This window comes from Chaetodon trifascialis, chromosome 18, assembly GCF_039877785.1.
Source record: "Chaetodon trifascialis isolate fChaTrf1 chromosome 18, fChaTrf1.hap1, whole genome shotgun sequence".
NCBI lineage: Eukaryota > Metazoa > Chordata > Actinopteri > Chaetodontiformes > Chaetodontidae > Chaetodon > Chaetodon trifascialis.
In genome coordinates this window covers 19,639,106-19,659,021 of record NC_092073.1, presented here as the reverse complement: position 1 = coordinate 19,659,021, position 19,916 = coordinate 19,639,106, and the positions used below count along the sequence as shown (strand labels likewise).

The 19,916-nt window shown below is 46.7% G+C and overlaps 2 protein-coding genes across 8 annotated transcripts in view; one reads left to right on the top strand and one right to left on the bottom strand.

Moving 5' to 3' along the window:
• Positions 1–171: 171 nt before the first annotated feature.
• Positions 172–4,781, top strand: pdss1 (prenyl (decaprenyl) diphosphate synthase, subunit 1). The gene is made up of 11 exons (XM_070986188.1): positions 172–356; positions 1,107–1,174; positions 1,435–1,567; positions 1,863–1,993; positions 2,195–2,336; positions 2,415–2,526; positions 2,661–2,770; positions 2,863–2,943; positions 3,417–3,530; positions 3,647–3,727; positions 4,022–4,781. The coding sequence occupies exons 1-11, from the start codon at positions 201–203 to the stop codon at positions 4,160–4,162; spliced, it is 1,269 nt and encodes a 422-aa protein (XP_070842289.1). The 5' UTR covers positions 172–200; the 3' UTR covers positions 4,163–4,781.
• Positions 4,782–4,917: 136 nt separating this feature from the next.
• The window catches only part of abi1a (abl-interactor 1a), a 44,557-nt gene continuing 29,558 nt past the window's right edge, over positions 4,918–19,916 (bottom strand). The window contains exons 4-12 of one of the 7 annotated variants that reach the window (XM_070986185.1): positions 19,553–19,567; positions 18,787–18,890; positions 18,069–18,221; positions 13,321–13,421; positions 12,237–12,347; positions 9,413–9,667; positions 7,818–7,904; positions 6,585–6,770; positions 4,918–6,502 (exon numbers count right to left, since the gene is read on the bottom strand). In XM_070986185.1, the coding sequence (XP_070842286.1) occupies positions 6,327–6,502; positions 6,585–6,770; positions 7,818–7,904; positions 9,413–9,667; positions 12,237–12,347; positions 13,321–13,421; positions 18,069–18,221; positions 18,787–18,890; positions 19,553–19,567 (1,188 nt within the window). In that variant the 3' untranslated portion in view covers positions 4,918–6,326. The remainder of the gene's footprint in view (positions 6,503–6,584; positions 6,771–7,817; positions 7,905–9,412; positions 9,668–12,236; positions 12,348–13,320; positions 13,422–18,068; positions 18,222–18,786; positions 18,891–19,552; positions 19,568–19,916) is intronic. The other 6 variants (XM_070986180.1, XM_070986186.1, XM_070986182.1 and 3 more) reach the window with 6 other exon arrangements.

Genomic DNA, 19,916 nt, shown 5'->3' with positions numbered 1-19,916 from the left:
TGGCGGGACATTAGTGAGCAGATTCACTGCAGTCATTTACTAACCTGCAGTGATTCAGTGTCAGCCCTTGCCAGCATTACATCAGACGGCTCTAGTATCTCACTTTAATGATGAAGAATGAAACCTGAAGGGGGCAGTAAGGAGACATCGTGGATGTCAGCTGCCGTAAAACCTCAGAGAAGAAGAAGAGGAAGAAGAACATGGCGGGTCCGTGGTGGGGGCAGTGCCGGAGGTGGAGTACACATCGTACCAGCACGAGTTTGTTTGAAACCGTATGGTATTTTAACAGCAGGTGCGCGTCCGTCTCCGCGCCCTCTCTGGGGCGAACATTGTTGAGCTCCGGGCCGGTGAATGAGGTGAGTTTACGGCGATGCCGGGCGGGGAGTCCTGCCAAACCCTGGAAGGTCATACGTGCCGCCGGTCTGTCAGCCGGCAAGACAGCATGCTGGCTTCAGTCATGTAACCGGTTTATTACCTAAATGTATGTTGCGTTTCCCGGCTGTGCAACTCCGGGAAACGCCACATTTTAAGCAAGATTTCCTTGTGTTTTTTTAAGAATTTCTTTAATTGATGGCGACTTGTTGCAGGGGCTGTTTACGTGGTCGGAGGGGTGAAGTTACTCCTCTGGCATAAAGGTCAACACCTGATCTTGACATCCGCTCCTGCGATTGAACCGAGCTCTGTTCTTGACTTAGATAACTATCCTCCTCAATCTAGCTAAGATCTAGTTAAGTCCCCGTTCATTTTGGGTTTTTTTTGCACCTGACATTCATTCATCTGTCAGAGTCACGTGTGTCACTCCAGATACTTTTACAATTGCTAAACAGAGAAAAAACTACAAGATTTCATAATAAGATAAAGGCTGTAGGCTGTAGGCTGTGTTTTACAGAAACTGGTTCATTTTAGGCGGAAATTTGTATTTTTCATGTTGTATAATCGCAGCTTACTGTTCAGTTGTTATTTCCGTTAATTAAATTTACAAAACAAGGCTCAGCGTGAGTTTTTAAGCCTCCTCCGAGCTGCCAGCTGAGGAGAAATGCTGACTGTTGGCCTCAAAGTAGTCTACTTTCTAAAGTCCCATTGCATCATGTGCTTTGATGTTTCAGGGGCGGCCATCGACACTGCCAACACAGACAAACCTGACAGCTTTAACCTCAGCCTCAGCTCTCACCAGGTGAGTTGTCTTAACCGAAGCTTTGCACTGTAACCAGACTGTTAACTGTGTCTTTGCATGTTAGTCTGATGGCCTCAGACCAGCAGACAGCACAACATAATTTAGCAATTTTGGTTAAATGTCAAGCATTGCAAGATTTCCATAGCCAGATGAAATTGTTATTGCGACGGCCATTGGGGATCCAAATGAATAAAACAGTAAATAGTAGCTGATATTCGTCTGTTTAAAAATGAAAGTGGCCGTGTTGTCTCCCTGTCCAGACACAGGTCACAGTGGCTGGATCCCACGTTACAGTCCTGCTGCTGCAGAAACATCCACAGTGATGCGAAGCTGAAGGACCCGTTCACACTCGTCCACAGAGATTTGAAAAGTTTGTACGATGACATCAGAAAGGTACGTTTTGTGTGTGCTCGCCACGTGTCGCTTCGTATGAAGTGATGCTGATTTGCAGCTAGCATTAGGCTAGTTGGCAGTGCAGACAGCACGGAGACAGGAAGGCAGTTAAAGCTTATCAGGAGTCAGATTACTGTCCGTCTAATTCAGCTTTCCTTGTATTGCTTCAACTGGAATCCAAGTGGCGTCACCTCACCTCACATGACATCTCACACAGAGACATTTCACCGTCACGCGGCGTTGTGCAGATGATGATTGAAATAAAAGATGTGATTTTCACGACTGTGCCTCACAGGAGCTATTTGTATCCAAAGAGGAGCTGAAGTCTCTGTGTGAATACTACTTTGATGGCAAGGGCAAGGCCATCCGGCCAATTATAATTATCCTGATGGCCCGGGCGCTCAACATCCACAGCAACAGATCTGGGTAAGCAGATCACTCCAGAGCTACATATTTCAACAGAACATCACGGTCATCATGGTTTATTTACTGCTACTGCTAACCCAGCATGACCTTTGATACAGTTGGAGGAGCGAAGAAGCACCACACCCTCTTTTAATTATTACATGAAGCGTAATCCAGGCTTTTGTTTGGTCCTGCAATCTGTCGTCGGCCTTTGTCCGACAGGGAGCTGCTCCCGGGCCAGAGGACCGTAGCTATGATCTCAGAAATGATCCACACTGCCAGCCTGGTGCACGATGACGTCATAGACGGATCAGATAAACGAAGGGGAAAGAGAGCCATCCATGACATGTGGGGCGAAAGAAAGGTAGGGGAAATCAGATCGGCTCAGTTCGTCCTTTTCTCCGCAGACGCATGTGGATGCCATTTGTTTTCTCTCTTCCAGGCCATCTTGGCTGGAGATTTCATCCTCTCAGTTGCCTCCATGGCCTTGGCTCGTGTTGGTAACATCGCAGTGGTGAAAATGGTGGCCGAGGTGATAGACGACCTGGTGCGAGGTACAGTGATCACGCTCTTCATCCCATTTTGCCAAGTCAGTCTTGACTGAAGTTGTATGCAAAGCAACATTCGAAGGTGGAACTTGTGGCAAACTGTCCAGAATCAGCTGATGCGTCTTTAATCGTGCTTCCAGGTGAATTCATGCAGCTGGGCTCCAGAGAGGACGAGAACGACCGCTTCACACACTACCTCGAGAAAACCTTCAAGAAGACGGCGAGTCTCATCGCGAACTGCTGTAAAGCAGTATGTACGTTCTGTCTCTACGCAGACATCACTGATTCTGCTCGCGCATTCTGGACGTCATGCCGTTTGTTGTCTCTTCTGTTTCCTTTAAGGTGTCCGTTCTGGTGAACTCTGATCCCGACGTCCATGAAATAGCCTACCAGTACGGGAAGAATGTCGGCATCGCGTTTCAGGTAACTTCTCCTTTTTTTTTAAAATTTGTTTTTTAGACTTCTTACCAGCTACAGCCTGTCAGCCATCAATAGATCCAGAGCGCCATTAAGAATTATGAGAATCCTTTCAACTGGGAGGATGCCTCAGTGTGTTTCCTGGTGAAAAAATGTTATATTTAACGGATACTTTTTGAAACATGTACAAAATACACACTATTTTTGTCACCTTCAAGTATACTTCACCGATGTCTTGTAAATATACTTAAAATGAAGTGAAGCATGCTGATAGTTTATCACAAAGGGCTTGAAAATAAATACACTTTTTTACACTTTATTACTATTGAAAGTATTCGTAATTTTAGTACACTTTTTAAAAGTACACTTAAATACAATTTACACTTTTTATACTTTGAAATACCACTTTAAGTAGAAATGTATTTCCACTGTCATGCATATAAACTGGTCACATGGGCTCTTCTTTCTCTGGTGTGCAGTTGGTCGATGACGTCTTGGACTTCACCTCAGGAGCCAGTCACCTGGGGAAGCCCTCGGCTGCAGACCTCAAACTGGGATTGGCCACCGGGCCGGTGCTGTTCGCCTGTCAACAGGTGAGAGCAGCATCAGCGTTTCAGTGGGTCGTATGTCTCCATAGAAGCTGGACGTCTGATTGAAGACAGACACGCACCGTGCATCACCGTCCGCTGCTTTCTTTCTGTCCTCTCAGTTTCCTGAGCTGCATGTAATGATCATGAGGCGTTTCAGCAGTACAGGAGACGTCGATCGAGCCTGGCAGTACGTCCTCAAGGTACGAGCAGTCCTGCGCCGCGATCGGCCTGGACGAGTAATTCAAGCTTCATTATTAACACTGACGTTCAGCTCTACATTAACATTGAATGCTGCTTCGTGTCCGTCGTTCTGTTTAAACCTGGTGTTTCTGCAGTCACAGAGAAAGATGTATGCGATTAACCGTTCAACTCAAATTTAAATTCACAACATGCTGAAAAACATAATCAGGCCTCTGTTTAACTGTGAAAGCTTTGCAGTGCAGAACATAAAGGTACATGTTTCCTGGAATCGACTCCTTCTTCTTGTGTTTCAGAGCAATGGCGTGCAGCAGACTAAATATCTGGCCCATCGCTACTGCCAGGAAGCCATCAGGCAGATCAGCATGCTGAGGCCATCGCCGGAGAGGGACGCCCTCATCAGGATCACCGAGATGGTGCTCACCAGAGATAAGTGAACCTCCACTGCCGGCCTTCACTTCAGGCAGCTACCTGTGGGAGAGCGGCTGACCCTGCCTGGACAAACCCGGTGAGAGCAGCGATGGACTTTGGTTCGGAAGGACCCCTGGTGCCGGTTTGGTTTGTCAGAGCTCTTGATGAAAATGAAGGGATGTACAGCATGCAGGGGTCTCTCTGAGCTCGCATTGCATGTCTTCTTGAACTGCTCCCAAAAACATAGACGAGGCTGCTTCTTAATGATATGACGTATAAATAGTCGTGCCGTTTGATTCAGATTTCCTGAATGGCGTCAACACTCATGACCTGGAGAAGGAAACCTGATGAACGTAAATGAACGGGCGGCACTGAAAGCTGCGGCCCAGCTGTTCACCTTACGCAGCGCCGTAGATGCAGCGCCTAGCCAGCTGCGACTCCACGGCTTGTTACACGCTAGTGCTGAGCTGCAATGCAAACGAAGCGAGACTGTCATTGGTGTGTCTGTGTGGATCTGTGTGAGTCTCAGCTGATCCGTCCACACCTCAGAGGCCAAAACTCATGTGTCTTTTTTGACGTGTGCAATGTTAAAAGGTTAAACAATCAAAGACTGTGTGGTCATAATAAACCTTGTTTTTTTATTTAAGCCTTCGCTCCTTTTTGATCCAAGTCACCACGCGTGCATGTTGTACATAGAATCGTTTATTATAAAAGACTGTACATTAACTTTTCAATCAACATATTATATGTACAAAGGAAGGGCAGGCAGGGATAGATGTCAATATTTCTACCCACGAAATTGAGCTGGAACACATTTTTTTTTTTTTTTAATTGGAAATCCTAAAGCAAACGGGCAAAATATCAAGGCAGAGCTGCAGTAGCCTGATATGGTCAATGGTGGAAGAAGAGGATGCATTTGGAAGTCAAAAAAATTAGATCACGGGCCAACAGAGAAAAAGAAAATACAATGTTATAAAGACGATTCCTAGACCTGAGTGAAACCTACTTTTCATTGGCTGATTTTAGTTACAATATGTACACCTGTGCAGCCCGGAGGATTTCATGTTCAGAGCATTCAGCATGGTCCCTGAACCCAGAGCAGGCCGCTGTTGCTTGGTGAAGACTGAGGAGGTATTAGTTGTTTATTGGTCTACATTACGTCTGAATTGTCCCTTGGCAGTGTCAGGCAGGACGGTGTCCCCTCTAATTATCGCCGCCCCGCTGTCTGTCAGAGTCCGTTATTGCCAATGTTACCACTGGATCCTACAGGGTTTTACGTGGATTAGTAGAAAGTTAAAAACAGTGATGTGACATAATCCTAAAATCTTTGATAATAAGCCAAAAGAAAAAAAAAAAGAGGAATGTGTTCTATTGCTTCAAACTGATCTAAAAATGCACGAAACAGTAAACTTTAATTTTTCTGCTGCAAATCTGCATTTCGAGGGTGAGACCATGGGAACGCCTGAAGTTCACGCCAGCGTCCAAAAAGTTCAGTGATTTCAACAGTGTCATAAAAATTAAAGAAGGTGAATACATTTACAACATAATGGAGGCAACAAACGAAAGATTACATCATATATCTCTTCAAATTTTGCATGCTTTAAAGCCAAGACTGATTTCCAGGAGTAATCGTCTTTGAAATACCACATACAGGATTTTAATTTGTAGATTAACGGACAGGCCGCCTGCGTCTATTTCACGACGGACGGAGCCTTTCGGAGCGGAGGAGGGCACCACTAATGAAAACTATCATGATCGACATTCACTGAATTCACATTACAGAAACCCAAGCGGCTGCAGCTCACATTATATACACCTGACAGCACGAGCGCTTCAGCTGAAGGCGGCCGTCACGTTTCATTCGTTCCATCAGACCCAAAACGTGTGTTGACGAAGGATTGGCTGCGTGGCCACCGCTGTGAGCCTGTGCAGTCCGATTCTTTAGAAACTTTATTTTTTTACATATTCCATAAATGTCCCCCACCCACCCATATAACACCAAAATAAACTAAATAGATATTACTTCTCATTTTATTTGCAATCAGTAAGGGAAAGAACATTCTGTCATATCAAAAGTGGATCATACAGTTATGTCTATGCGTCTCAGGAGTCAAAGATTGCTGCGGTCAGTCTCTCAGTGGATTATGATGTGACTGAATAAATAGACTGTACTGTTACTGCGAGGTCCCTTCAGTCGGCGTAGTGCATGATGGACTCCACGTAGTTGCCCGGGAACAGTCCGGTGACGGCGTTGCAGACGCCCTCGAACCAGCCGTCGTCGTTCTTCTTGATGACGTAGATGATCGCCCCCTCCATGAAACTCAACTCGTCATCCTTGTCCCTGGTGTAGTCGTAGATGGCCACCACTGGAAACAGGAAGTGAGAGGTTTGTTAGAATCCGATGTCAGACTGAGGAGTTACCCGAAACCGGCGGCGCTTTGAGCAAACCTTTCTCTATGTAGTTCTTGGGCGCCCACTGGGGGTCCCCGTCGGCGTAGGGGTCGTTGTACTGCACGACGGCGGCGTCCTCCTCCTCGTAATCGACCGGAGGCGGCGGCGGAGGGGGAGGAGAGTCGTCAAACATGGGCATGTCATCTGGAGGCGGTGGTGGAGGCGGAGTGGGAGTATCTGCAACTGACGAACGGACACAGGAAGTGAGGTTCAAAGGTCAGCGGTCAACACGAGCCTGGCGCTGCAGAGGACGGGCGGCTGAATCATGCAGAGTTTACGGTGAGACATGCAGAAGAGTGCGTGGAGGGTCTCTGAATATCAAATTCATCAGGCAGGCTGCATCACTGTTCGGACTCCTAACTGGTTTGTGCTCTGAGTTTCAGACAACACGTTTCACACATGCACATGTGCTAAAAAAGGAAATGCACAGGATTTCTGAAAACTAATGATCAGATGATTATGACATGCCGAGTCATGCTTTTTAGTAGGTTATAGGTTTGTATGACAGCATCTACATTTGCTTTTTAAGGAGCTTTACAGTCAGTTTAATCAACAGTTTAATGAAGACTATAACTGCTTTAAACCTTATTCGTTAAAAAATGTCCACCACAGAAATCTAAAGCTGCTTCCTGTGACTGTAATATTTGACTGCATTGCGGGTTTTGGACCAGCAGGGGGCGGCAACGAGCCCCATCTTCTCCAGTTGTGTTTTGCAGGGACCTTTGGCACTTTTTCCCTCTAAACATTATCATTCATCTCAGCTCAACCCTGCAGTGCTACAAGAACATTCAGCGTATGAATACAGAGCTGGAGTCAGTGATAAAACCGCCTGCGTGACACTAAATCGCAGAAAGCCGAGTAGCTGCTGGCCTTGACAATCTCGCGGTTGTTTTTCTCTGCATATATTTATAAAAAAAAAAAAAGGATTATTCCAGCAGCTGTGTATTATACCCCTAATGCTACTTAGAAACAGTACAAAAACTGTCTCATGTAGTTTCATAGCTGAAGAATTAAATCTGTCTACACACAGCAGATAAGGCTTCTTAAAAAGTTACATAGACCTTAATGAGACTTTCTTGGATGGTTCACTGGTCCACGAGGTTGGTATAAATTATTTTCAACAGACAGCAGTGGGGGAGGATGAACAAGAACAGTGCATGCTGGGGGTTCTGGAAATGGGAATAGTTGGCACAGATGAGGAGGAAAGAACATCTTAGCCTCTTCACTTACTGCTCTCCTGCATCCTGGCCACAAAGCCAGTCAGAGGTATCTGTGGAGTCAGCTGGGGCATGGGGGGAGGAGGAGGAGCGATAGACACTGAAAGCCGGCACAGAGAAGAAGAGCAACGGAGAGGGAGAGAGAGAGAAAGCCCATCAGTCACCAAGAGTGTACAGAAGACAGTCAAGAATGCACCCCGATCCCAAGCAAACACATCACTGACAGACGAACACAAACACTGCGAGAGCTGTGAGCTGGTAACAGCCGGACAGAGTGACGAGAAACAGTGAGAGCTGAAACGCTAGATCAAAGTAATGAACCTGTCAGCTAACAGGAACCTCACAATTTCCAAGATTAGATCACATTTTTAACATTTTAAAGAGAAAACGGCCGATTCATTGAACTGTCTGTAGCTGCAGCGCAGACCAAACGTTCTGACGTCGCAAAGTTCAGTGAGTGTGATGAGATTTCACGTGGTATCTGAGGATCACTGAGGCCGCAGGATAAACCGCTGGATTATGCCCGATTTCTGTCAATCACACAGTTCCCACTCACGGCTCTAAAAAGATTTGCCAGCGGCCACAAGGAGGCGCTGTCTGCCGTGGATGTCCATCGACCTCAGCCCTAATCTCAGGCAAGCTCCCTTCAGACCTGCTGTAGCCATGAACAGAGCACTTTAAATCATTACTCTGCTTTTTCCAGATCCAGAAGTTACAGACCAGCAGGGGCAAAACACATTAAGCTTCAGTAAATGTGCATCTAAGATGACGAATGTCTCATGGAGATGAGACACTAGAGGCCCATTCACACCTGGCATTAACATGCTATCTTACTCTGGATATCCTGTCTGGATAAGGAAAAGGGTGTAAAATCGGCCACATCTGGAGGTGCTCTGGCTCGCACTGCCATCTGAACTCAGCAGGTGTAAATGCAATCCTGCAAGCAAGCTGAGACGTCACCTGACTCTGCTCCTTCCTGCCACCTCAAGCTGCAAGTAGTAGCAGTAGCTAGAGGGTCTTAGCTTGAAGAAGTGACTTAAAAATGGCCGCCAACATCATTGGTTTACATGAAGTGTGATGCACAATGTTCAAGATCTGAGCTCTGATGCAAAGCCCCCTTGATTGGTTGTCATCATCCAGGCACTGACTGTTAACTAGCTGTAAGTTTTAGACAGGAGCTACTGAAGTCTGAAAGGTATTGAAACGCACACGATGAACATTTACAGGTTAACTTCTGATCGTATTTTTACATGAGCCCAAAAACTGACCACGCATTTCTAGCAGACATTGATCATCCGCATCAAATCTGCTGTAGAACCCAAGGACGAGCCGCTGTGCATCAATACTAAAGACGTCCCACAGCCAGATAAAAAGCCTCAGCCTGCACTTTCAGACTTCAAGAAGAAGTCAATAACTCTGACAGAATGCGAGCCTGACCTTCAGAAAGCAGTGACTCACTTGCAGATGTGAAATGTTGGTCTTTGGCCTGGAAGGTTAGCTTGCTTTAGTTTGTGACGGTGCATGATTTGGAAAAATGTGACGTTTTGTGCTTCAGTGACAGTTCAGGATCTAGAAAGCAGGCTGGGACTGGACTCATAAAGGCCTTACTTGAGTTCTGGCCGTAGCCGGGAGTGCCTCCGTTAATGTGAGGCTGTTGCTGCTGCTGCTGCTGCTGCTGCTGCTGTAGCTGTTGCTGCTGCTGCAAGGAGAACTGGGAAGTGACCGATGGCGCCCGGCGGTAGGTGCCCGTGGCCGAAACCATAGAGACAGAGGAGTTGGAGGGGTTGTGCCGCGAAATCTGCCGCGAGATGGTTCCAAACTGGGACATTGGAGCGGGGCCCAGACCAGGCCCAGGGGCCACCACTAGAAACACCCAAAGAAAGGAAAGGAAGGGAGGAAAGATAGCAGGACCAAAGAGAGGGGGGAGGGGGTTACATGAGGAGACGGAAAGGGGAAGGGGGGAAAAAAGAAGAACCCAAAACATGAATCAGCAAGATCGTCAAAGATAATGTGAGTTTAACACCTAATTTGAGCCCCACACCTGCCGAAAAGACAATCAGTGACCAATGACAGGAAGCAGCGGAGCGAGGGCGGTAACACAGATTGGAGATATTTCACGAGGGTAAAAATGGAGTCCAGAAAGGTCATCCGAATAAATCCTGCACCTGAGGGTTTGTTAGCAACGTAGCAAAGGAAAAGATTCAGCGAGCAAAGAGAGAGCAGCAACAGAACAGCCTGATCCTTCAGGTTTCAACACAGCTGGCACTGAAAATGACTTTTCGGATTTTAAATGTGTTCGATCAATTACATGGAGAGGGAGACTTCATGACTGAGCGCTCAGCCCGGCTGTCTAAGAATAACCCAATCATCCCTTCCAACAGCAGCGCTGCTACAACATTAAATACGCTCAAACACTGGATGATTACACAGTAGATGCAGTGTGTCTGAGAGGGAGAGAAGGGGTTAAAGAGAGCACTTCCTGTTCACATTTCTGGATAACACACGGTCTCTGAGGAGAGGCCCGGCTCGCAGAGAGGGATGGGTGGAACCGGAGGAAGTAAAGCTTCAGAGGAACACAGGAGCAAACAAACTTCTCCATACTGTCGCCGGCGAACGTAATTACGTAATTACAGCTGTTCAGAGGATAAAACGTGCATGTTTCAAGTGATGTTAATCAGATTCGAGCAGCCGCTGTACAAACACACTTACAGTAGCTGACGGGAATCAAACAGCTGGATGCTCTTCAGCCCGGCAGAGCTCCGACAGTCGATCAAAGCCGGTATCACTCGGTGATTCAGAGTCAATACCTCATGTAAATTAAAGCTACGTTAGGCAAAATTAAATGTCTGCGGCACTTCAATGGCCGCTTGAAGGTTTTAAAACTTCATTACCCAGAAATCATATTGCGTGACATCAGCTGTGGGCGTCGCTGTCACAGAATTGACTGCTGGCTCGCTTAATGTGCACACACTGACAGCTGGACTTGGTTCTCAGGAACTGTCCAGGTTGCACCATTAAAACCTGTGTTTAGCTAGTAAAGACTTGACGATGTGTAAATCCTATGCTGGGAAATGCCGTCCAATCAAAAGCAATTAATTTTGATAACATGAAGTCATTCTGGTATCACGAGCTCTAACATACACTTCAGAGGGCTAAACAATGTATCAAACTTAGCTAACAATGCCTGTGAATGAGGGGGGAAATATCCAAACATGCTAAGCTAATCAATGCTATTTGATCATTTAACTAGCCTAACATTACTGGCATGCTGTGTTCTGTATTTTTATAAAATGTAATTTAAATCCAATTCAGAAATGTCGAGCATATTCTACTAATTATTTTACTCATACATGTAAACAGGTCGTATATTAGCATGCTAACTTTAGCTCTGTAAGTTGGTTCAGTTAGCTATACAACACATCTGGCTGTTACTGGGTGAAAATATGGAGTGACCATTAATATCTGCGTAAAACTTATTTGTGTGGTGCAACCTGTTTTAATTGATGCCTGAATTTTCACTTAGCAAACGCTAACGCTAGCACTGGGCTAAGCTAAACAATACGAGCTGCCAGTTCTTCTGGTTATGGTTTAAGATGGAATTCAGGAAAATTTTGCCTGATGCAGCTTTAAGCAAAATCACTTTTCTGGTACAAAAGTAAAGAATTTAATTGAAAGAGTAACTTACCTGTGCAAAAGAAGTCTCAAAGACCTTCAGGTAAATAAAATGTACATCTTTGACCTCAGCTTGAAGGTCTTACATGTATTTAGGTTGTAAAAGGATGTTGGATATGTTTCTTGATTAACAGTGGTAATTAACTTTAGCCTGGCCTCAGGTGATATGAGACTTCTTAACCAATCATAGCAGATGGCTGAAGGAGCAGGGAAGTACCACCACCACTGAGGATTGAGAGAAAAAAGCCAGACACTCTCAGGTAAACCTGCTGTGTCTCCAAACAGAAGCACGTTTAGTTTGTTCACACTGCAAACAAGACGATCAGCATCAGAGCGTCACTTCCTGAATCATGTTATCTCATCTAATGAGCCACAGGTCCGCCTACTACGGGCAGATTATGGGAAGAAAGGAGGGACACTCAAACCTTTTGTGTTCTCTAAAGCAACAGAAAGTTTCATTAACTAACTGGTGATTGTTTTTAGCAACTTCGTCTGCTCATCAATTCAGATGATGATTAAAACTATGTAAGTTTTTTAACCGCTTAACCGCTGTGAAAATGTCAGAACGTCTTGCTTGCAGTGTGTACAGACCGTAAGATGCCCATCCACACACACGCACACACACGCACGCGCGCACACACACACACACACACACAACACCCGGATTTATTCATCTCCACCATGAGAGGATCACAGCAGGCGTGCCGATTATCCACCATCAGAGGCGTCAGGAGCGGCCTCGGAGGACGAGGAGTCTCACCTATGGGCGGCAGCGGCGGCGGCGGTGGTGGTGGTGCTGGGGGGCCGAGCCCGGCCATGGGTGGAGGCGGTGGTGGTGGAGGAGGGGGTGGGGGAGCGGACATGGGCGGGACTGAAAGGAGTGTTCACATTAGAAACGGTTTAAAGCAGCGGCAGAGCAGAGTCTGTCCCCCTGCACCTCCACGCCGTTACATAACATCACCGCTCCACTCCAGAACCCTTCGGGGGTCGGAGGAGCGCCTCGACTTTGCGAAGGAGCGCCGCACACACTTCTTTGTGGTATGAGTGTTTCCATGGCGACGGGCTCGCAGGGAGAGCTGCGGTTAGATCTGAGCTGCCGGCCTGATCCTGGCACCGAGGCAGAAAAGCTGCTACAACAAACCCAAAACACTTTTCTTCAGCTCGAACCACCTGCAGAACTCGAACGCAGCGCTCTCTGAGGCTCGTGTGCTGTGATGCAGCACTGTGTGCAGCTTGTGCGTGGTGATGTGTGGGCCTCGCTGTTCCACTATAAAGCAGCAGGCCGAACGCAGCTTGGCCTATTTGCACAGTAGGATAGAGAATCAGCTGTGCTTAGAACACAATGGGTCTCCATAATCCCTGTCTGGTAAACACAGACTTTATGTAGCGCACTCTCACTATCTGCAAATAGTACATTGCATTCACACCTTGTCAAGTAATGCCTGTTATTGGTTTACACGTGTATATTATATCTGAAGACGTAAACTGGTTTCCTGGTGTTGATACTTTAAAACTGGTTTGTGCAAACAGACACAGACGTGCACTTTGGACTTAAAGGTAAGACTCTGTAGTGTCGTGTAGTCGTTACTCTGTCTGCGGTTTAATGTATGTACCAAAGTAAACTCAGACTGAGGCCATTGTCAGTCAGTGTTTGCAGAGCGTTATCTCCTTTCACACCAGTCAAACAGGACAGACTTTAACTGTTCAAGAGCTTCAAGTGCAAAAACAATTTTTTTGGAGTATAAACAGCAAATGTTTTTTTTTTCTCTTATCAACACCACTGAAATAGCACAATCCGCCTCGGCTTAACATCAGCGAGGAGAGAGGCCGCGAGTGAAGCTCACCTGGTCCAGAGTTGGGGATGGAGGGTGTAGGCACGGCGATGGGAATGCCAATACCGCTGCTGCCGCTGTTCTCCCTGCTGCTGCTACCCCCGCTGCTTCCGCTGAGGGAGGAGAGAGAGGACACGGTTTTATTCTGGAAGACCAGGTAACGCAGCAGGTACACAGCACACACTCTGCTGCTTATGAGACTTCACACTGCACTTCTCATTTTGTGTATTTGCCTGTTTGGACTGAGCTGCACCCAGTAAGGCATGAGTCACTGTGCTGAGGACTCAGAGTACAATAATGATGTGGAATATAGTCCATGGTTGAAATTCACATCTGTGCCATTTTATGCAAAAACACCTAAAAATATCCGGCTTCAGGTCCTCTAATTTAGTCTACTAAAACGTTTTTCTTTGCTTTGGCAGCTGACGTGAGAAGGGGGTGAGTCCAGGGTTACATTTAAAACCAGTGCTTTGTTAAACACGATATGAGCCTCTGCCAGACAGTGCTGTAGTTTTAGTGAATGAACTGAAAGCAACAAAGACATCACAGCTTGATGAGAACAGTGTTTACTCGTGGATTTGAGGTGCAACTGCAGCCACAGATGAAGATGCTGCCAATATAAACACTGCTGATACCATCAGTCGATCAACACAAAACCTCACTAATGTGATGCCTTCAAATTCACATGTGAGAGATCTGAAAATCGCATGTCCTCCTCATGTGAATGTGAACTGTCCAAAAACCACAAATGAGGCATGTTTATATGTGAAAGTTTCAGTTTCTAAGTGTTCTTCAAAGAAAAATGCAGATATTTGCTGATGTTCTGAGTTTCATATCTTTGTACATTTATTAGTTTCAGGCTGGTGATTATTGCTTTGACTAAAACTCGTAACAGGATTTTTTTTACTTCATGTTTATACTTAACAATTAAAAAATAAGAGATCAGTCAGGGCATGATGAACAAAAGAAAGCAGCCCAGCCTCTGAGGCTCTAAGACATGGGAATATATGTCAGCTCAGCAGAGGCCGCTGCACTCACTCTGACCTCAGGACTCGTAGATCAATGCCCCGGCCAGCTAAATCCCCCCCCCCCCCCCCCTCTCGGGCTGGCCTCGATCCTCATTTCTCCTCCAGCCCCCCGGCCCACCTCTCCTTTTACACCAGCCTCTTTCATCGCTGCCTTTCAGCTGACCCTTCTCCCTTCCTCTCACCCCTAACCTTCCCTCGACCTCCTCCTCCTCGTCGCCTGTAAAGTGATTCCCCGTTCGTCTGCCTCCCCCCCTCACCCCGAAGCCTCCTCTCATTCCGTCCATCCCTCTGAACCCCGGCTCACTCCCCCCTCCCCCCAACATCCTTTTATCCCCTTTTCCCATCATCCCCCTCTTCAGCTCTGATCCACGTCAGCGGAGCCCCAGGCTCTCCAGGCGCAGCCAGCGGGGGCTACCCCTCTGAAGGATGCTGGTGGCAGTGGGAGCTGAGAGTCTGCGGGGATGAAAGCTAAACAATATCGTGTCATCCCTCCTTTGAAGCGAACGCCGTGCTTCACTCCCCATCTTCATGTCCTGGATTTATCCATTCTAATCCCTATACAACACTTCCCCATTCCTCCGCTAACCCATTTATCTCATCCCTGGCTTTTGCTTTCCCCGTCCTTCTTTTGTTTCAAAACACTCGCTGGGAAACAAAAAAGCACTCAGCTCCATGCCTCCTGCTCCACCTTCCTGCTCATTCAGCCTCTACCCAGCGCTGTGACTCGATTATAAATCAGCTGGGCTAGAAAGAAAAGTTCCAGCTCAGTCGCTCACAGCTGACAGAGATCCCCGGAGCAAATGAAGGAAGAGACGCTGCTCTCAGTGAAAGGCACAAAAAGTAAGAAACAATATGTAAAAAGTACGAGCTCAGGCATCGTGACAGGATATGACTCGACATAAGCGGGAGAAATCGACTTCCAGAGGAGCCCACAGCACCAAAAAGACTGAAAGCTCCCTGCTTACAAAAGAATGAAGACTGTTATTGAGGCTTCAGATGTGCATAAATAACCTGAAGCACATAAAGAGCAGAGTATGAACATGCTGTAATCTATCTCAACGAAGAAATGCAAAGAGATTTCAGCTCCGGGCTCAAAGAATCGGCACATGAAAAGGTCAATTAATTAATTAATTCAGACTTAACTGCAAAATATTTGAGACTTAAAGCTCAATTACGGTGACTGAAGAGCAGCGACGTCGTGCTTATTTGTGCATTGAAATGTGCAAAGGTGACGAGCAGGCAGGTAAACAGGAAGCGAATGTAGAGGTCTCGCTGGTGGCACATAAGCAAACTATAAATAGATAGATGCTTTATTTATAGTTAACAGATTTCATGTCTGCTGCTCTGCTGCACGTCTGAAAAGCTTTGCGGAAGTACTTGTACCATTTCCACCTTCATGAGGGAGATCGCAGTAGAGACATGACAGGAAATCATACGAGACAGATGAGGAACGGTGGCAAAGGTCCCCTGCTGGGGACAAAACGGAGGACGCTGTAGTTCACGCCTTCGCCCTTCAGCCTTCAGGGAGACCATAATTACTCTTAATCTGCTTTAAAATGAAGAAAGATGAAGCAGGGTCATATCTTAAACGCATCTCCTGCTTGTTGGGACGAGCAGGAATCCTGGTAATCCAGGAGCTACTACAGCGACTGTAATAAGCACGTTTTCTACCTGAGTATGACGGACAATTCCCACAGAGAGATATTAGATAATAACAGGGAACGCGCCGCAGACGCTGGTATTGAATTTAAAGCTCAGCTGGGGATGGCAGAGACTGACGAGCTGAACAAGCACGGCCGACTTCGAGCCTGTGTAATCAAATAGTGATGCCACAGCAGCATCAGCCGCAGCCCGGCTGAGGACAGCGGCAGGTTGTTAAAGGGACACGAGGGTGGCTTTAAAGCACAGGTCTGCGGCGATGCCGGACAGATGATGCTGTTGCTCCGCAGCCTTCAGGCATCTGAAGGCAGTAATTAGAGGAAGACCTGGAGTTTGGTTGTACTTGCGTGAGCACACACATGAGAAGTCGGACCGAGGGTGGGGAAAATAAAAAGTTATGCAATATTTATGAGCATCGCAGTCAGCATAACAGGCTTTTTAGCTAATGAGGCGACTTCGCTCGCTCGTAACTCAAATTTGATGAAAGCGTCTGCGGCTTCCTCCTCGTGGAGGTTTCTGGGTAACAAACCTTGAGAGCCACGTTCAAGGGTTTCCACGCTGCAGATGACTTAGGGGTGTTCTGAAACAGCACTTTATATCAGAGGCTTTTACAGATATTAATATCGGAGCGATTCAGGCTTCGCTACGAAACACTGTCAGACAAACGCTGGATTTAGTGCAGCAGGGAGGAGGAAGAGGCGCGAAAGTGCTCGGAGCTGCTGAACCAAACGACGAGATGAGAGCTACCTGGCATGAAGGGGACCGCCGGTGTTTTAGAGAGATGCTTTTCCCACATTACTGACACACTGCCTCAGCCTTCAGTTTAGAGGTGCAGCAGGACCACTAATTCCACTCATGCCGATGCAAAACAGTAGAAGCACCTGCACGGCGCTCCATTAAAAGCTGCAGAGTTGATGAACAATTCAGCTGCAGATTTTATCCATGAAGTTACAGATGGCTGCCATCAGTCTGTTATTATGAACTCCACATTATCTTCCCACTTTTATACTTTGCTTTAAAGTGGAAACAGACAACATTCCCAAGAGGTATTACTGCTGGTGCCGCTGTCGCAAACACAGATCGGATCATTTTCCGGAGCCCAGCGACCACAAAAACACAGCACACACACCGCGTTTGTTTTCTGGTTTCTGTGAGGAAACGATCAACAGCACCAAGCACGTTCACTGAAGAGGGAAAGTGACGATGTCTCCTAAGAGGACATTAGCAGAAAACGCTTGAGTTCATTCAGTAACTCAGTCTATAATGGAGGCATGAAGGCACAGGGATTGGGGGGGGCGGATCACCCGCTGGGAAACTGAACTGCAGTCAAAGCGAGGCTTTCAGGGAACCAGTCTAAACTGTGACGGTGTCCTTAGTCTCAACCAACATTTACTGCGTGATGATACGTTAAAGTAAAAACACACATCTACTGCCAGCTCGAGTTATTAATTTACTGCACTTAAAAGTGCTTCTTAAAGGTGTTTATACGCTGCACTTTGCTTCCACATCAACTCCTCATTTGTTTATCATGATTCTGCTTCTAGCGTCTTGTACTTCTTGTCGGTGTGCTGTAATTTCTCTACATTACAGGTCTGCCAGCACTCCGTCCCTCTGCTCTGTGCTTGTTGCAGCTGCTGCATGTCTGTTTGGGAAAAGGATTCATCTTCTGCGTTTTAGGTTATATAAATAAACCTGAGTTGACTTTAACTTGTGTGTCAGTGTGTGTGTGTTTGGGTTGATCTTGTAGTCGTATTATCACAGTTAACATACACATGAATGTGTCCACATTTTCCAAAGTGCAAAGAAATATGAGCATCAGCCATCATCTCGTTGGCCTTTCCTTTTCGATTAGTCTGCAAAATGTATGAGAATAGCAGTAAATTACTGTACGTCAAAGCTGATAAAGCCCACAGTGGTGGCTTGTAAGTGTTTGTCTCAAATAGCAGAAACCCAAAGATGTTCAGTTTAGGCTGGAACCTGACAGATGAACGATCAATTATCAGAACGGCCTGTTGATCAGCAGTGGGTTTACACACACGTGACAGACTGCGTGCCTCCTCTTTTCGTATCTACCTGTGTGTGCGTTGCCTCTGGTTGAGCGACGCCGTGCGCCCGGGGCTGTGCTGCTGCCCGTGCTGGCTGCCAAGTCGGGCAGGGCTGGTCATGTAGTCGTTGGGCACCGTCGGCGGCTTCACTGGCTCCAGGGTCTTGAATGGTGTGTTGCGTCTGCAGCGGCGGAAAACGAAAGGAAAGAAGGATAAATGAACGATCACAACTGTGCAAATCCTACTATCAGAGCCGGGTTCACTAGAGCGCTGTAAATCCCATCAGTTTACCCAGCTGGATCATGTCCGACAGGCTGGAAGTTTACCTTTAGAATTAATATCTGATTGGCGGCGCCGCCCGCTGCAGCGCATCCGATGACAACAGGCTTCATCTGGGTGTGGGAGCTTCGCCACACTAACAGATAAAAGTCCGCAGACTTGGATCCGTTTCCTTTGGCTTCACTTGCATCAGTTTTGTCATTCAAAATGTGCACAAATGTGTGTGATTGTGAGCCAAAACCACAAAACACAGCCATCACAACCACACTGGAAACATCATGTCCCAGGGCCTCTCGTTAGCTCAGAGGAATCTTCCTCTTCACCTCATATATTTAGAAAAAGGAAAAAATAATGAACGTGACATGTACTCTGCCTGTTCTTTAATTGTCCACGAGAGCTTTTGTTTTTTTTGCATTCTGTGTTTGATAATTAGAGGACTCCTCTCGGGCTGGAAGTGGAACTCTTACCCCAGCGTGCCGCGCCCTGACATGGGAGGGCTCGGCGGCTTCTGCGTCGGCGGATTGGTCCTCGATAGCGTTCCTCCTCTGATTGACTGATTGTTTCCATGCTGCTGTGGTTGGAAGAAAAAACCCAAAGATGCTTGTTTAACAAACAGATTACTTCAGACCGTGTGGGTGATTACTGCTTGTGTGAGAGAAATCAAAAGTTACAGGCTGCCCAGACGACTCCTCAACAGCTCACATGTACTGTATATGTGTATCGGCTGGTAATATCTGAAGGGTTATGTAACGCCAGCCCAGCGTGTGTTTAACTCGGCCACAGGGTGTTTGCTGCTGATTGCAGGTTAGAAAACATTTCAACAAGGCTTCTTGCAAAACACTTGTGTCTTAACAAACACATACTGTAACTATCTGAATCAAGTAGAGCAAATTTCACGATAGAGTAATAATATATCAAAAAAGTACATATATACAGTTTGTGCTTTGTCTGGGGAGCCTATAAGGATTTTAAATGGACAACAGAACATATATGGACAGCTACACGACATGTAAAGTAAATGACACACAGAGGAGGAGGAGGAGGAGGACGTTACGGAGCCTCGGACTGAGTTCTAGGCTAAGAGGACTACAAGGAGTACAAGGTGGTTAATGGGGATAACATGGGAGCTGACAACATTAACCACATGTGTCGGGGTCTGCTGTGCAGGGGAGTTGGACGACTCTATCAGTAATAGACTCTAGGAAAAGGGGTCATGTGACAAACCGGACTTACCTTGGCTTTTAGCCACTTATGTGGGCGAAGGGGGGAAAAAAAGACAGAAGAGAGAGACAGAAAGAGGGCATGTCAAAACGGCCACGTCCAAACGGATCAGCAGAAGTCAACTCACAGGCGAGCAGGAGAAAAATGACTCCCCGCTGTATTTACACTGAGTAAACATTTAGCAAGACCTGGCCGGGTCAGCAGATACAAGTCATGCTACCAAGGGAAAACACTGACTGTTGCTCTTTACTTAGACCGACAGCACCACACCCAGTGCCACAGTCAGGCTGGAGGGAAAGAGCAGGGATCTGATGGCAGAGCCGTTAACAGAGCGTGTGAGGCCGAACAATTTACCTTTGAGCATCAAAAAGCAGGT